The sequence below is a fragment of the Taurulus bubalis genome (genome assembly GCF_910589615.1).
Source record: "Taurulus bubalis genome assembly, chromosome: 8".
In the NCBI taxonomy this organism is placed as follows: Eukaryota; Metazoa; Chordata; class Actinopteri; order Perciformes; family Cottidae; genus Taurulus; species Taurulus bubalis.
Window position 1 is genome coordinate 17,076,056 of NC_136596.1, and position 14,677 is coordinate 17,090,732.

The 14,677-nt window shown below is 41.8% G+C and overlaps 2 protein-coding genes across 2 annotated transcripts in view; one reads left to right on the top strand and one right to left on the bottom strand.

The window, feature by feature from the left end:
• ncor2 (nuclear receptor corepressor 2) overlaps window positions 1-2,688 on the top strand; it is a 62,885-nt gene extending 60,197 nt beyond the window's left edge. Inside the window, exons 44-46 of the mRNA XM_079222449.1 lie at window positions 1,058-1,258; window positions 1,826-2,005; window positions 2,124-2,688. Coding sequence (XP_079078575.1) covers window positions 1,058-1,258; window positions 1,826-2,005; window positions 2,124-2,320 — 578 coding nt within the window. The 3' untranslated portion in view covers window positions 2,321-2,688. The remainder of the gene's footprint in view (window positions 1-1,057; window positions 1,259-1,825; window positions 2,006-2,123) is intronic.
• Window positions 2,689-8,126: 5,438 nt separating this feature from the next.
• Window positions 8,127-13,981, bottom strand: rflna (refilin A; the record flags this gene model as incomplete). Its single annotated transcript, XM_079222107.1, has 4 exons — window positions 13,949-13,981; window positions 13,501-13,824; window positions 8,600-8,709; window positions 8,127-8,460 (listed from the first exon to the last, which is right to left on the bottom strand). The coding sequence occupies exons 2-4, from the start codon at window positions 13,714-13,716 to the stop codon at window positions 8,127-8,129; spliced, it is 660 nt and encodes a 219-aa protein (XP_079078233.1). The 5' UTR covers window positions 13,717-13,824; window positions 13,949-13,981.
• Between the last annotated feature and the right edge of the window lie 696 nt (window positions 13,982-14,677).

The window sequence follows — 14,677 nt, forward strand, 5'->3', positions numbered from 1 at the left end:
TCAACACATGTATATACAGTGGTAATGGAGCGGCATTGAGAAAGTGACTTAACTGAAAGATTGTTAAGCCTGCATCATTCTACAAAACAAAAGTTACTTTGGCAAGTTTGAAAAGTTGAACTGACAGTGTACACACTGTCTTATTTACTGATGACCAATCATGGAGGAGATTGCATGGATGACATAACAACACAACATCAGTCATGTGACAATATGTTAGTAATATCATGTTGACCAACTGCAGGCAGCAATGTTTTAGGTGACTGCAAAATTGGTTCAATTCAGCTTTGTTTTGGTGCCAAACTTGCCATTGTAAACCACACATGACTCGAGTATACTGCTGTTCAAAGCCCCAGTACTTTTCATGATGAATTATTTACTTGTAAAAAATGTCTTACTGTTAAGAACAGTATCCTGTACATCAATATCCTGAACATGGATTTCTCTTTGACAATATCTACCCGACTGCTTGTGTTCACATTGAATTGTATCACATTGAATCACATTGTACAGAAATCCAAAGAGGTCCTGAGGTGGTGTGAGAGGTGGCGTTTACACAGGAAATTGACTTGACCTGTGTTACCAGATGACACAAGTGAGGCGGAAACTGCTGGAACACTTATGATGTAGGATAATTGAAAGACTTGGGAGAGGCCTTCAGAGAAATTCATCACTTCTCAACGCCATCCACTGGGAGGCCTCGAGGCATTACTAACCTACAGTCTATAGTGTCCAAGGATGGACTTAAATAGGAATGCAGCACAAATGCCATAAAATGACTAAAGATGTTTTTCTATTTCCATGCTGTCCTTAAGATTACTGCTCTTCAAAGGGAATCATCAGCGTTCACCTACTGTTTTTGCTTCCGTTTGTCGTCTTCACTGCTTATTTTCAGTGAGATACAATTTAATGCTGTGTGGTTCTGTGACTACGATCACTCTCTCTTCCCCCTCTTCGTACTCTACTTGCTTTATCATTGCAGCGGCTTCTGATAGCATTCTCTGTACTTGCAGTCGCTTTCTCCCTCTAACTTGTGAAACACTCCTTCCTTCCACAGGACCTGTGAGTGTCCGCAGCCATCCAGCTCCAGAGACACCTGGTAACTCAATAGGCCTGGAGGCCATTATAAGAAAGGCCTTAATGGGCAAATACGATGATGAGGAACGCTCACCATCCAACGCTGCTAACCAGATGGGATCAGCTCCGACTGCTGGTATGCCTGTTGCCGACGGACGCGTTGAAGACTTTTTCTCACAAGGTGCAACATCTTCTGACACTTTTGTACTTTTATCTCCACTCCAACATAGTTTTGCATGTGCTGTTCCTGAATGTGAAATCGAAGGCTTTCAGTTTTACCTTGAAGGCACTGGGTTTGCACCATGCTTTTTATCAATTGTTTTAGTTTCCTACAACCAACTTAAAATCACCAGGCAGAGATCTGTTGGCTGTTCAGGACCCAAAGACAAGTGTGCCTTTTCTGTTCGGGCACCATCATCTGCCTGAGGAAATCTGTTTTTACTTTAACCCAATGAATTCCCATTTTATAATTAGGCTTATTGACTGTTATCTTTATCTTTCCTTTTTAAACATTAGCAGGTAATTCTTTATTTATGTCTTCTTTGAAGACTTTTGTAACATTATTTGTCAAACAATAATTTATTAGAATGATTCAAGAATGCTCCTGAAGGATTAAAACATTTAGTTAAGGGATTTCATTGACAGTTTGACATCAGGTATGGTTGAATCAGAAGCTCTAAACGGAGCTGGAAATGTTAGCACAGGATTGTTGCTCTGAAAGTTAAAGCTCGGCCTCCTCTGCTTGCAGGTGGGGGAAAGTCCTCAAAGGGTAGCGGGCGCTCTAATGGGCGGAAGGCCAAATCTCCAGGACCAGGCCTGTCAGGGGGGGAGAGGCCGTCCTCCGTGTCTTCAGTCCACTCTGAGGGAGACTGCAATAGACGAACTCCTCTTACTAACCGTGTCTGGGAGGATCGACCTTCCTCCACAGGTATTAAAATCAGCGGTTAATAGTAAATCAGTTGGTTAGCTGTTGGAGTGGTTTTAGGAAAGCAAAAACAAAATATATGAAACTCATCATAACAATTCTGTCACTCTGCTTTTTGCAGGTTCAACGCCAACTCCCTTCCCGTGTAACCCGTTGATAATGCGTTTCCCCAGCGGGACGGTGTCTGCTCCCTCGCCCTCCTCTGGCCAACTGGGGGGCCCGGGTCCAGGACCTGGACCTGCACAAGGCCGGTCCTGGGAGGAGGAGCCCAAGCCTCTGCTCATGTCTCAGTACGAGACCCTGTCTGACAGCGAGTGACCCAGAAATGTATCGTACCACAAGACCCGCTAACAGTCAACCAGCTCTGCGCTGCTGCAGCCACACACACTAAGACACAGACACATACATGCACACACACACACACACACACACACCTGCTGAGACATCTGCAAACCTAACCACACCATTCCACTCTGCATTTCCTCCGTCAGTCGTCAAGCAAGGATCATGTCCTTCTCCTTTCACACACGAGACCCCAAGCAGCGACGAGCTCAGACACTGCTGCTACGTGTGTGTGTCTGTGTGTGTGTGTGTGTGTGTGTGTGTGTGTGCGTGTGTGTGTGTGTGTGTGTGTGTGTGTGTGTGTGTGTGTATGTTTGCACTTATGTGTTATGCATTCACTCCAGGACTACTCTAAAGGACAAATCACTTTTCTTTTCTTTTTTAAACTTTGCTACTTTTCCTCACTGGCCTTATCAATATAGACACAGTGACCTGCACCTTTTGGGTGTACTGCTCTAATGTTGCTGACAGGGTCATGTTGGTCTGGTCAGGAGCCTGACGATGGCTGCTCTAATGACTAGATATTGACCGCAGATCTAACCTGAGAACAGTGGCGCACACAGCGAGGGCACCTCTCACGTTTCTTCAAAGTGAACGCCAGGTGCAGGCGGCCTGTGCACTGCTACCACTACAGGAACACGTGCGAGGCGATGGGAGGAGGATTAACATCTTGTTTTTCTTGTTTCGGTTCGTTCTTTTGCTCCTTTTTAAAGTCAGTTAGTCCAGTCCTGTGTTTGGAACGTGAGCTGAGACCTTTAGTACATTTTGATGGTGAACTTTTGATGGTGTCATTTGTTGTCTATTATCTGCAATGATGTATCTTTTTGGGGATGAGGGTGGGGGACTAAGATTGTTATGTGGGAAGGGTCATATCATTGGTTTACAGGGTAAACATGCTGTTCATTGCTGATGTCGTCATATATTAGGGTGGGGGGAGGGGGGGGTCCTGAGGAACGGGAAGGCCTGTTGACCTCAGCCATACACGTGGGGAGAGATGATTTGCCAGATGGATGGCAGTGACACTTTCTCACTGTTTTTATATTAATCATGTCTGTGTTTGTTGAAACAGTTTTTGGATATTAAGCACTTAGTTGTCAGTCTGTTCACAATGGCATTTTTAAGAATCTGTGTTTCCTGGGGCAGGTGAAAAATGGACTCAAGAACAGCATAGAAATCCCACTGTGGAGGTATTCTTTAACACCGGTCTGATTATTTTGGTCTTGCCACCGATATTCTTTATCGCTCCCACACTCAAAGCGACAATCACATTTTAGTGAACGATGACGAAGCCGCTTCGAGCAGGTGCAGACCGACCTTAAAGCTGCTTAAAGGCAAACTCCTCAGCATCACTTAGTTTGTTCGCATTGAAAAGGTGAAAAAAGCCATCTTTCTATGACCCTTGGTCCATGGCGGTGTCAGCTTCAGCTGGCCTGTCAGAATCTCGTCTAGGAGCTGTTGTGACGTCTGACCTCTGACCTTTTACTGCCTAGAGGAGGAGCCGAGACCCAACTCCTCATCCAGGCAGATTTTGTACAGTTATGAGATATTCCTAGTGTTAAGTGCCATTTATTTTACATATACAGTTCTGAAGTTACCAAGTGACGCACAATTTTTCTTTTAGCCCCCCCAATGGCAGATTATACTGTCCACGCAGGGAAATCTGAAAACATAACAGCAAATAAAACGTCCTCTTTAAAAAAAAAAAAAAAAACGTTTGCATTTTTTCTTTGCTTCCAAGTCCATCACAGCCTTAGCTTTGACCTGTTTCACTCATTTATCTCCAAAACAAGACAGCACTGTCTCACAGGACAGCTTACCTGGGCCTGCATCAGATGCTTTCTCCACTTTGAGACCATGACACACTTCAAGTGTACTTCATTGCACCCCTTGTGTTTGTACGGGTCGGAGGAAGGCATTCGGAAGCATTCTGGTGGTTTGATGTAACATTAGTTGACATGTTCTCACAGTTTACTGCAGTATTTTCAAGGTCCTCCCTTTGTGTAAATGATGGGAAATGATTCAGACTTACCTCTCTATCTCCAGTTCATTTTGTCAAAGGGGATTCGTACACACATGACTGTTATGGGACTACCTCCTCGCCCTTCTTCATTCATTCTACTGTCGTTGGTGACACATCCAGTATGGCACACCTGCAGAAAGCTCAGTCATGTTTTAGGTTTGATTTAGATGTGTTTTTTTTAATCTATACCGATGGAGGTTTGTAATTTCATCAGGCAAGGCAAAAATGCAGCCAGGCTTTGTACATGAATCACTCTGCGTGCATATCATTTGTCCTCTGGTGAAATTTAAGAATGTGGCGGTAATCAGTCTAAGCCATATCTAGCTGTTCCCTAAACCGATGATGGACTAATACGTAGTTTTTAAAAGTATACCGAAATTATTTTAAAAATGCATCCGTTTGTTTTTTCAATCATGTCCCGAATCTTAAGTAATCATTCAAGGCGTGAAAATACAGTTATTTGCTGATGGGTTCCCTGGACTGTCAAATGGGGGGTGGGTTTGTCATAAACAGTACATTGTTCAACCATTTTGTGCATAATGATTTTTTTTTTATTATAACCCAATGTATAATAGCAAGGATTGTATATAAAACTGAAGAGATGTAAATATTTATGTGGCTTGCTTCAAGGTTGGTATTACAAAAAATAAAAGAAATATTCACATGGTTAAATTCTACATGCCCACCAGCAAGCTTTGTGGATAGCAGTGTAAAAATGGAAAACAAAAAAAACACTGCCTTAATGTTTAAATAAAAAGCTTATTGCCATTCATGGTCTCAGAGTCATGTTATTTATTGCTGCATTTCTGCGTTCTCATACTTCAGTATTTATTTTGCCCTGAAGGAACACTTGACCAGTCCAAAGTAATGGTCTATTACCACCAGGGGACAGTATAAGCATATTATTTTTAACAACAGTTTGACACACAATTTGGGAGGAGATGCTTTATTGCGAATCATTTGAAAATGAAGTGATAAAGTAAAGGTCGGCTGATCTGGTCTCCTGTGATCTTCTGTACAATCGCTCAGCGCGTATGAAGGTCAAACTCCACGTCTGTTATGATCCCTCTACTTGCATAACTCCCATGAGATCTGCAAGGTGACAATGTTATTAAATTAAGACTGATATATAACAAAGTCCTTATATAAATAAGTATTATATACTACTTATACAAAATGTTTTGGAAAGGGCAGAGCAGTGCTGGATAGAGACATTGGTTTCTCCTTGCTGATCATATATTTCAGATTTATAGTAGTTGGTCAAGAGTATATAACCACTGAGGGATGAAAAGTACATTTGGACAAGTAATCAGATAAAACATGTTGTTAGAACTTTTCTGTGCTGCTCAGTCATGAATTAATAATGTACTGCTAAGAAACAGTCAGAACCAATGTTCAGTGCTGCCATTTCAGTTGCATTTGAAAGAGCCGTTTGTGAACTGATTTTCCTGTCTGTATTTTCATAAATCCTAACTTTGGCTTGGATGTAGTCACAGGAGCCGCCCCTCTGTGTTGCAGAGGGTCCACATTAAAGCAGAGCTCAGCAGGAAAATGCAATGTCCTGGTTTCAAGATTAAGCGACAAATACTCAACACAGCAGAGTAAGCGTTTGGGAATTGACTTTTTTTTATTCATTTAGGATATACATCTTTTTAAATTATTTTCTTTGATCAGAACAAGAACAATGATTGATGTACAAAAATATAAAGAGAATTATGAAGTGCCTCAATGCCACATATACAACAGGAAAATATTTTACAGTAACAAAATCAAGTGTTTGGAAACACAAAAGTATTTCACATAAAACCACCAACGTATTAAACTTGACACCCACCAACTTTCTCTCATCGTTCTCCGACATTTCACAGACCATCTACACATAACAAAACTTTCCATCTTTCCTGGAACTTTACAGTATAAAAAGCCATCTTCAAAACAATCTCCTCACCTCATCTATGTTTGTTTTGAAAGAGCAGATCTTATTTTTCTGTTCTTGTCTGGCTCTCTGTATTGCTACTTACTGTTCCCTCATTGAAGCTGCGTGCCGTATCTCCTACCCTAATGTTACCTGGAGGGTTTCTCAAACTATAAAAATAACAAGACCGCAAATTATGAAACTCAACTGAAAGTCGGGGAATTGTTTTACAATGAAGTTAAACTGATACCAATGAAAATCTGAGGTAAAGTCTGAAATTTCAATATTTGCCATATTCAATAATCTAAATAGAGACAGGCAGGAAAAAAAGTCAGGTAAACGCTCAATACACATATATTTTACATCTTCAACAGTAATATCTGATGTGGTTTTTACAGCACCACTTTTTACATGTTGGTAGTTACAGAGTGGTTTAATGCTTTTGGGTTACTTCAGATCAGAAACTTTCCATTTTGACAATTTGTTAATGTCTAAAAACAAAATGAAACAAAATGAGACGGTTGAAACGCAGATTCCCCGCAGCACTAAACGATCCAGATAATTCAGTTGGAAATAGTTCTTGTTTTTGTGTTTGACTCTCATGCAGAAATAGACGAGTGAGTGACCACAGCACAAGTTCACTTTGTTCAGTACCAAGAGTTGAGACAGAGAAGGGTTTCAAATTGTCAAACACGTCTCGTGATTGTCTAATTTTTTAGGGCAATTGTTTGACAAGCTCCATGACGTCAAAGCAGGTTCAAAACAGTTATGAAAAAAGCAAACCATACAATGAGTCTTAAAGGCCCTGAAAAATATACATGTGTGTTCCCACGCATCTTGTAACTACAGATGACGTGTGGTCCTGATGAAGCAGAGTTTAAACTCTTAATAAGGAGGGGTTTTCCACCTGTTCATCAAAACACCCTTCACTCTGACATTATCTTCACCAAAGTGTTCAAATGAAGTTTTAACAGACACGAGGTTAAGCAGGTCTTTAAACTATGAGAACAGTGAGCAAAGACGGGTGAATATTTATTGTTACAAAGAACTTTAGATCTTAAACCAAGTGCTTTAAATATCTCCCTTTTTGAAATATTCTCAAGGCAATCAGTTGTTATTGTGCTGCGATCCTTCTTTTCATTAGGCTTAGTCCTGAGACCGCTCTGGTGAATAAACAGGATACCTTGCAACGTGCAGTTGAGTTTAATTAAATGCTTGATCGAACTAAACAAGCTGCTGTTTGAATGTGTGTTAATTGAAACTGTATAACAAAAGCAAGTGTTCTGTCTCAGTGTGATGAGTTATTACAAAGAGATAAACTATCTTTGGTCCAATTTCTCATATGCAGTACTGAACCCCTCCCACCTGCAATGTCAAGTCCACTGGGAGGACTGATATACAGAAAACAAGTGCAATAAAGCCATATTAGAAAGCTTTGCATTGGTGTGACCGGGTTTGCTCAGACTTGGCTAAATTCCACCACACATGTCATCTTGACTTCTCTCTACATACACAGACGTTACCTTCACTGAGGTTACAATCCAACCTGAAAGAGCAAAGGCCACCAATTTGTCAGCTCTTGTATTAAATAAGACGTTAACCATTGAAGTGCAGCTTTAAACTGCCAGAGAGCAGACTCCCTTTTTAAAGACTGCATCAGTAGAAAGTCTAAATACACTTCGGTGAAATGTCACTCAAGGGATCCCAGAGTTTCCTCCATGGTGAGTACAAAGTCGAGTTTTTAGGGGCTTCGGGTATTACTTGAAGTATTTCCGCTCCCAAGTTCCTAGTCCTCCAAAAGAAATAAGATGATCACCAGGTAGCCTTCTCCCAGTGCGGTCTGGGCTCTACAGGTCCTCTGTGTAGATGATACAGGGACTAGTATCCTCACTCGACTCCAGCTGCACCGTGGAGACAAACCAGCGACGAGAGCCCGTGGCGTTGTAGTTGAGCGTGGTGCGGTAAGAGTTCTTGGCGTGTTTTGGGTAGATAATGGTGGTGCTCTGGTAGCTGATGGGTTTCTGCCGCGGCTCCAGGTACACCTGGGACTTGTAGCTCCTCCAAGTGCAGTTACGCACCGCCACCACTGTCTCGCTGAAGGAGGTGGGCGTGGGAACGGGGGTGCAGTACACCCGGTCCTGGTAGTGCTTGTCGGAGTCGTACTTGACCTCGGAGTTGCACCTGAAAAGAGAGGACTCTTTAGAAACTCATATAAGAGTGATCACTAGGTGGCACTGTTGACAAGAGCATATTGATCAAAATAAGTGAAGGAAGCTCCAATTGAGACCAAATATGTCTTTATGTGTCAACGTTCCCTTACTTGATTTCTTGCTCTGGTTTGGGGTTGACCTCGATACTTTCTCCGAAGAACACAGGGTACATGCGGGTCTTTGGGTCTGTGCTCGTGGAGTTTAGCAGCAGGTAGGGCAGCTGTGCAGAGGAAACACAAGAGTCACAATCTCACAAAGACATCCATGAACTGCTGAACTGTTTGTAACCAGCCTGCCAACGAGTTCATTCAAGGAATTCCAGTAAAAAAAAAAAAAAGAAAGAATCACAGCATGGTTGTTTTTTTTAGCAGAGCCAGGAACCCAAATTAAAAAAACTGACTGCAGTCCCCACCCTCTCCAGGAAAACACGCTCCTTGATCCGCCCTCATGAGAACTCGCCTTGTCCGTGGCACGACTACTACAACAACAATTAGACAAGAAGCACAGCAGTCGGAGCGACACTTCCATTTTAATCCAGAAAAATACACCGCGTGGGTCCACCCGAGTGTTTGTGGTAAATCACTTTCTGGCTGGCTAGAGATGTGTGACCGTGATGACACAGCTTGTGTGTGTGTGTGTGTGGTGTGTGAATGGACTGAAAATAGGCTTGCAGATGTTGGGCCTACAGTAGCTCCAGAACTTCAAAAACTAATAATAATTATATGAATCTCCAGAGCAGCTGGTAGGCCAATGAGGGGAAATTTAAATATTCTCTTTCTGGTCTGCCAAAGGTAAGAAGAGGTCTCATAGGAATAAGTTGTCCACAAGACAGTCTCTAAATATGTTGCTGTGCCTTTGTCATATTTCTTGATTCTCGTGTAAAGTATGGTATTTATTGGTTAAAATGATCAAACATTGCATGTGAGGGCATCTTTCTCAGGTTCATCTTAACTTGACCATCGTCATTCCTCCACTATTACACAGCTCACCATGCACACACAGCCTGATGATTTATCATGCCTAAAATACTCTGGATAACAAAATATTAGGTTCTTGGGCTGCAACTTATCTTAATTTTCATAATCAATAAATCTCCTGATTATTTTGTCAATCAATCAATTAATTGTTTGGTCTATAAAATGTCAAAAATAGAAAAAAAATCTTGCATAACACAATACAGTTGTCTCATTTTATAAGTTGAAACAGGTTTACGTTTGGCATTTTGACTTTAAGAAAGCCTTTAGTGATTAATTATCAAAACATTTGCAGAAAAAATTTCTTTTCATTGAGTAATTGAGTAATCATTTTGAATAAAACAATTTCAGTTATTAGGGGTAGGATGTATATATGTATGAATAATCAATACCTCCCTAATAAGCTCCAACAAACCAGTACTGAGTGTCACAAACTCAGACACATTCATGGGGAAATCCTACAAATATTACTGTATTCATTTTCATGAGATTAATGCAGAGCGTTTGTTTGAACAGTGCAGAACACCAGATGGGATACATACTGTACTCAACTGTACGAACCAGATCTGCTTTTGTACTGACCCATGACCTCTGAGTGTCCTCTCTGGAGCCATAAGGGGACAGACAGAGCTGCACCAATCAGCAACACCGATGACTGTCACACACAGTGTGCAATGTTGTAATTGACCGTTTTGTTTCTGTGTCTCTGACCAATCTGAATCAAATGGCACCTCAACCACTACGCCGACACCTCTCACGTTACACAGGGGAGGCTGTCACATGCTGTGGTTTGGCCGCAGTTAAGCACACATGCCACTGCAGGGGACGAGCAAGAACAGGCCAAGGACACAGCAGATTGCTGCGTGAAGCTCGTCTTACCTACAGCCTGCGATCATCACCACACACGATCTGAACGGTGGCGCTGAACTTGCACAGCTGCTAGTTTTTCAAAGCCAGACTGGAAAGAAAAAAAGGATTCGTCTGCGGGTGGTTCAGTTTCTGCTGCTGGTACTTCATGATCTAAAGAACTGTACGACTATGTGATCGTCTTTACCTCCGCTGCTCCGGCACGGAGAGCATCCCAGGTATTTCTCCACGGTGTGTTCTGGCAACTTCTGCAAAGCAAACACTCGTGAATGGAGGGTAGGTCACCTCCAGGCAGCGGATCTCCCAGTTCGCTCACAAAGCACAAACTCCCCTGGAAGCACATTTCTGCCCAGGAAAAATAGTCTGCAGCTGAGCAACCCACACAATGTACAATGCACAATGCAGAGCTGCTGAGAGAAAACGCCAACTCAAACACACTTTTCCAAGTGCTGGCTGTTTGGCGAAGTGAACCGACTTTGCATCCTGGTGTTTGCAACAACGTTAATGCAAGAGCATCAGTATCACAGAGTGTGGCAGATTTAGAAAAATGTCATGAGATCCTGTCTCCTGAGTTGTCTAATCCACCGACACTTGACCGGGTTTCCTTGAACAGGCCAGTTATCTTTTACAGCTCTGAAATGCATAAGATTAGATCATCACATTGATATTGTTAATGCATCTAGTCTGTCTTATTAATTCATTCAAACATGTATTTAAAGACATGCAAGTATAAAAGTAATTATCCCACATCTGCATACATTTGGCTCAGGTCTAAAAAACAGACAGGCTGTCTGAGGTTTACTCAATGTTGAATTTAGAAGTGAGAGGTCATCAAACACTTATGCAATGGCCTGCAGCCGCTCTAACAAGCCTCTGCACCCCAAAATAGAAGCAGAGGATTGTTCTTAGGTGGCACACAAAAACAACTCATAAATAGATTTGCAAGGAGAAAAAAAGTCAAGCACATTTATGCCTCCTCTCGTCCTGCTAACAAACACATAACCGGAAAACTCTAGAAGTCTATAACTGATGGAGAGTTTTGATTCTTTCCATATACACACAGGCCCACAGATAGGACTCGGATCGCAAGCAGGAGCAGCCCCTATCAGGACTGATCTTTAAAAGGGAAACCACAAAGCAGAGGAGAACTGTGAAGCTCCAGAGGATTAGAGGATCTCTCTCTGTTTCAGGCTTCAGCAAACCAATGTCACGCAACTCCCAAGATGCAGCGCTACATTTCTGAGGCCTCCCTCAGACGCTTTAAAAGCCACCCCGACCTGCGCAGACATGTTCTTCAGACTTTTGAAACTGGGAGTGAGCTGGAAATTATTTTCAATCAAATCCGCCTCATCATGCATGACACAAATCACTGAGAGTCATTTAAATGCACTTAGCAATTATCATAAATAATAGTTCCCATGGAAGATCATCAAGGTCTGTCCTCTATCTCCATCTGATGAAGCAATATTGCCTGTGTGTGCATTGACTGTGTTATATGTCCATTGTAAAGTACACAGTTGTTGCACATATTGCTGAATATATCATGCAATTTCAACTTTAAAATGTAATTATCATAGATGAGTAATAGATTCCTATTAGCCCAGAAGTTATTGGCATTTTCTTAGGAAACAATTCAAGACAATTTAAGAAAGTATGCAATCTGTTAATAAAGGTAAACTCCGGCTTCCAGTGTTGTATTTGTTCATTCATTTGAGACTCAGAGGAATCTATTTAACAGTATTCTCTCCGTTTTCAACTTTAACTTATATTTTCAGCTTTTCATTTCGGTGTTGATTTTCGCAGATTGACACTTTGGGGCCATCAGGTAACAGTAATGATAATAACAATATAGTAAACATTAACGCACACTAGACAACTTTCAAACATCTGTAAGAGAATCACCATTATGAAATACAAAACCCAAAGGTTCCCATACTTAAGATGCCAATCTGACATAGAGGTTCCCAACTTGGGGGTTGTCAATAGACCAGAGATGATAAACAAGTAAATAAATCAGAAACGTGATGATGATTATCAAGGAAGGACTGTAAACACTATTCAAATGAAACAATCTGAGAATGAAATATCCGTCTTGGTTAATCGCCAGTCAAAAACAGATGCAACATGTGAACAAGGGTTGCAAATGGATATTACTTCATTTTAAAGGGTCACAGATCAAAATATCTGGGAATGGGAGGTACCAATCTATTAAACTAGAATGTGCCTTTCATTTAAATTGGTTTCCACAGAGGACACACACCTGCTGCTGGTGAATGTTTTAAAGAGCTTAAAGTCTGTCTATGTATGTGTCTCATTTCTGCTCTCTAATCAACATGGCCGACATGACAGACTTAGAAGAAGAAGCCTGAATCAAACTTGTTCATGACAGTGCTCCATGCAAATCCATTACAGGCCAATACCATTATACTAGTGTTTCTGTCTTGTCATATAGGTGGTGAGACAGAAACCTGATCACACTACTCATGCTCATGTACACACCTAGACTCAGACACCAGGATACTGAGTGAATCACCTGGTGTCATAAAGCTTTCGGTCATCTTGCATGGGAGCCCCTGGAATCCTGGCAAGGACCCCTGGGAGTCCCTGGACCTCAGTTTGGAAACCCAAGTGGGCCTTATTAACTCACTGACCCTAATGACTCCATTTAGTTAGAACCCAGCTGATGCACAAGAGGAAAACATGTATACTGGTTTATTGAGGGCCAGTGACATCTACAGCACAAGTGCAACATCAAAAATGTACAACTAAGGAATTTCTGAGAGAGAGAGAGAGAGAGAAAGAGAGAGAGAGAGAAAGATAGAGAGAGAGAGAGAGAGAGAGAGAGAGAGAGAGAGAAGAGAGAGAGAGAGAGAGAGAGAGAGAGAGAGAGAGAGAGAGAGAGAGAGAGAGAGAGAGAGAGAGAGCTTCCAGATGTTGTGTGAGTGGGACTGAAGGGAAATATGTTTTTGGCCAAACATTAAAAAGCTCTCAGATTTTCAGTTTCTCTCACAGTAGCATCATTATTTAGCCATTAGGTCTTTTAAATATCATAAAGCGTCAATGAAGTGAATGACTGCAAAATTACTGTGGACACAAAACAGACCGGAGTCTGCTTTCAGATTACCAAATTGTTTCAAATCATTAAGTAAATACAGCGATATGTTTCTTACCAGTTTGCCTCTACTCTCCTTTTTATAATATCCATGATGGCTTTCGACGGGCGTCGTGCAGCTGCCGGAGCGCGACTCGATCAGACCCGGGGAGATCGAGCAGAAGGGCGGACTGGGACTGGGGGGCAACCCCGAATCCGGACTGTCGAGCAGCCCTTCCCGGTTTTTTCCTTTTAGGCTATCATCCATCGCTTGTAAATGTAGGTGCCCCACCATTTCTGGGACCACTCAAGTAAAAAACACCCCAGACGGAGTCGCACTGACAAGTTGCGCGCTCCTTGAGTCGAAAAGAAACAATCCTGGGCGACTTTTTCAAGACGACTTCTGCAAGCAGAGAAGATGGGATTCTTTGTTTAGGAAATGCATTTAATCATTGCCCAACCGCCGTGGACAAGACTTCACAGAGTGATCATGAATTCAGCTTTTAAGTGTCCTGTAAATACTGTACCTGCGCGTCGTGAATATGCACCTTTAATCCCGGAATATATTCCAAACAAATAGGCTTGAAAAATCAACCCCAATCTTGACAAAATAATATCAAACTTGACACTAAAGTGTATCAAAGTGAAGTATCAACTATTCATACTTAAAAATAAAAACTATGCTAAAACGTAGTAAAACTCGCAAAAAAACAATGAAGTCGACGGTCCGTCTGGTACCGATCAGGATGAGAGCTCCTCTGCTCTGCTCTGACTGTGTGTGAGAGAGAGAGAGAGAGAGAGAGAGAGAGAGAGAGAGAGAGAGAGAGAGAAAGAGAGAGAGAGAGAGAGAGAGAGAGAGAGAGAGAGTGTGTGTGTGTGTGTGCACGCGCGCGCGCTCACCAGTGGAGAGCTCCTTAATGATCCTGCCAGGCTTTTTTTGTGCACCTGGATCCAGTCCAGCCCTCATGATCTAGATCACTTCCACGCACAACCGACAGGGGCGTGCACGTCCTCCTCGTATGTTGTACGGTGAAGTTTGACGGTTTATGTCATAAACTTTATGATGTGCTGACGTTCCTTTGAGCAAATTACCCAAATCCCTACCTGCTGGAGATGTTGGTTTGATTATGTTATTAGTATTTATGATTAGAATTTGCTAGTTAATTAATATATAAATATAATATATAAATGAGTTGATATAATATGCAACTTCAGAGCAAATAGTTGTATAGATACACACAGATATAGATATTGTT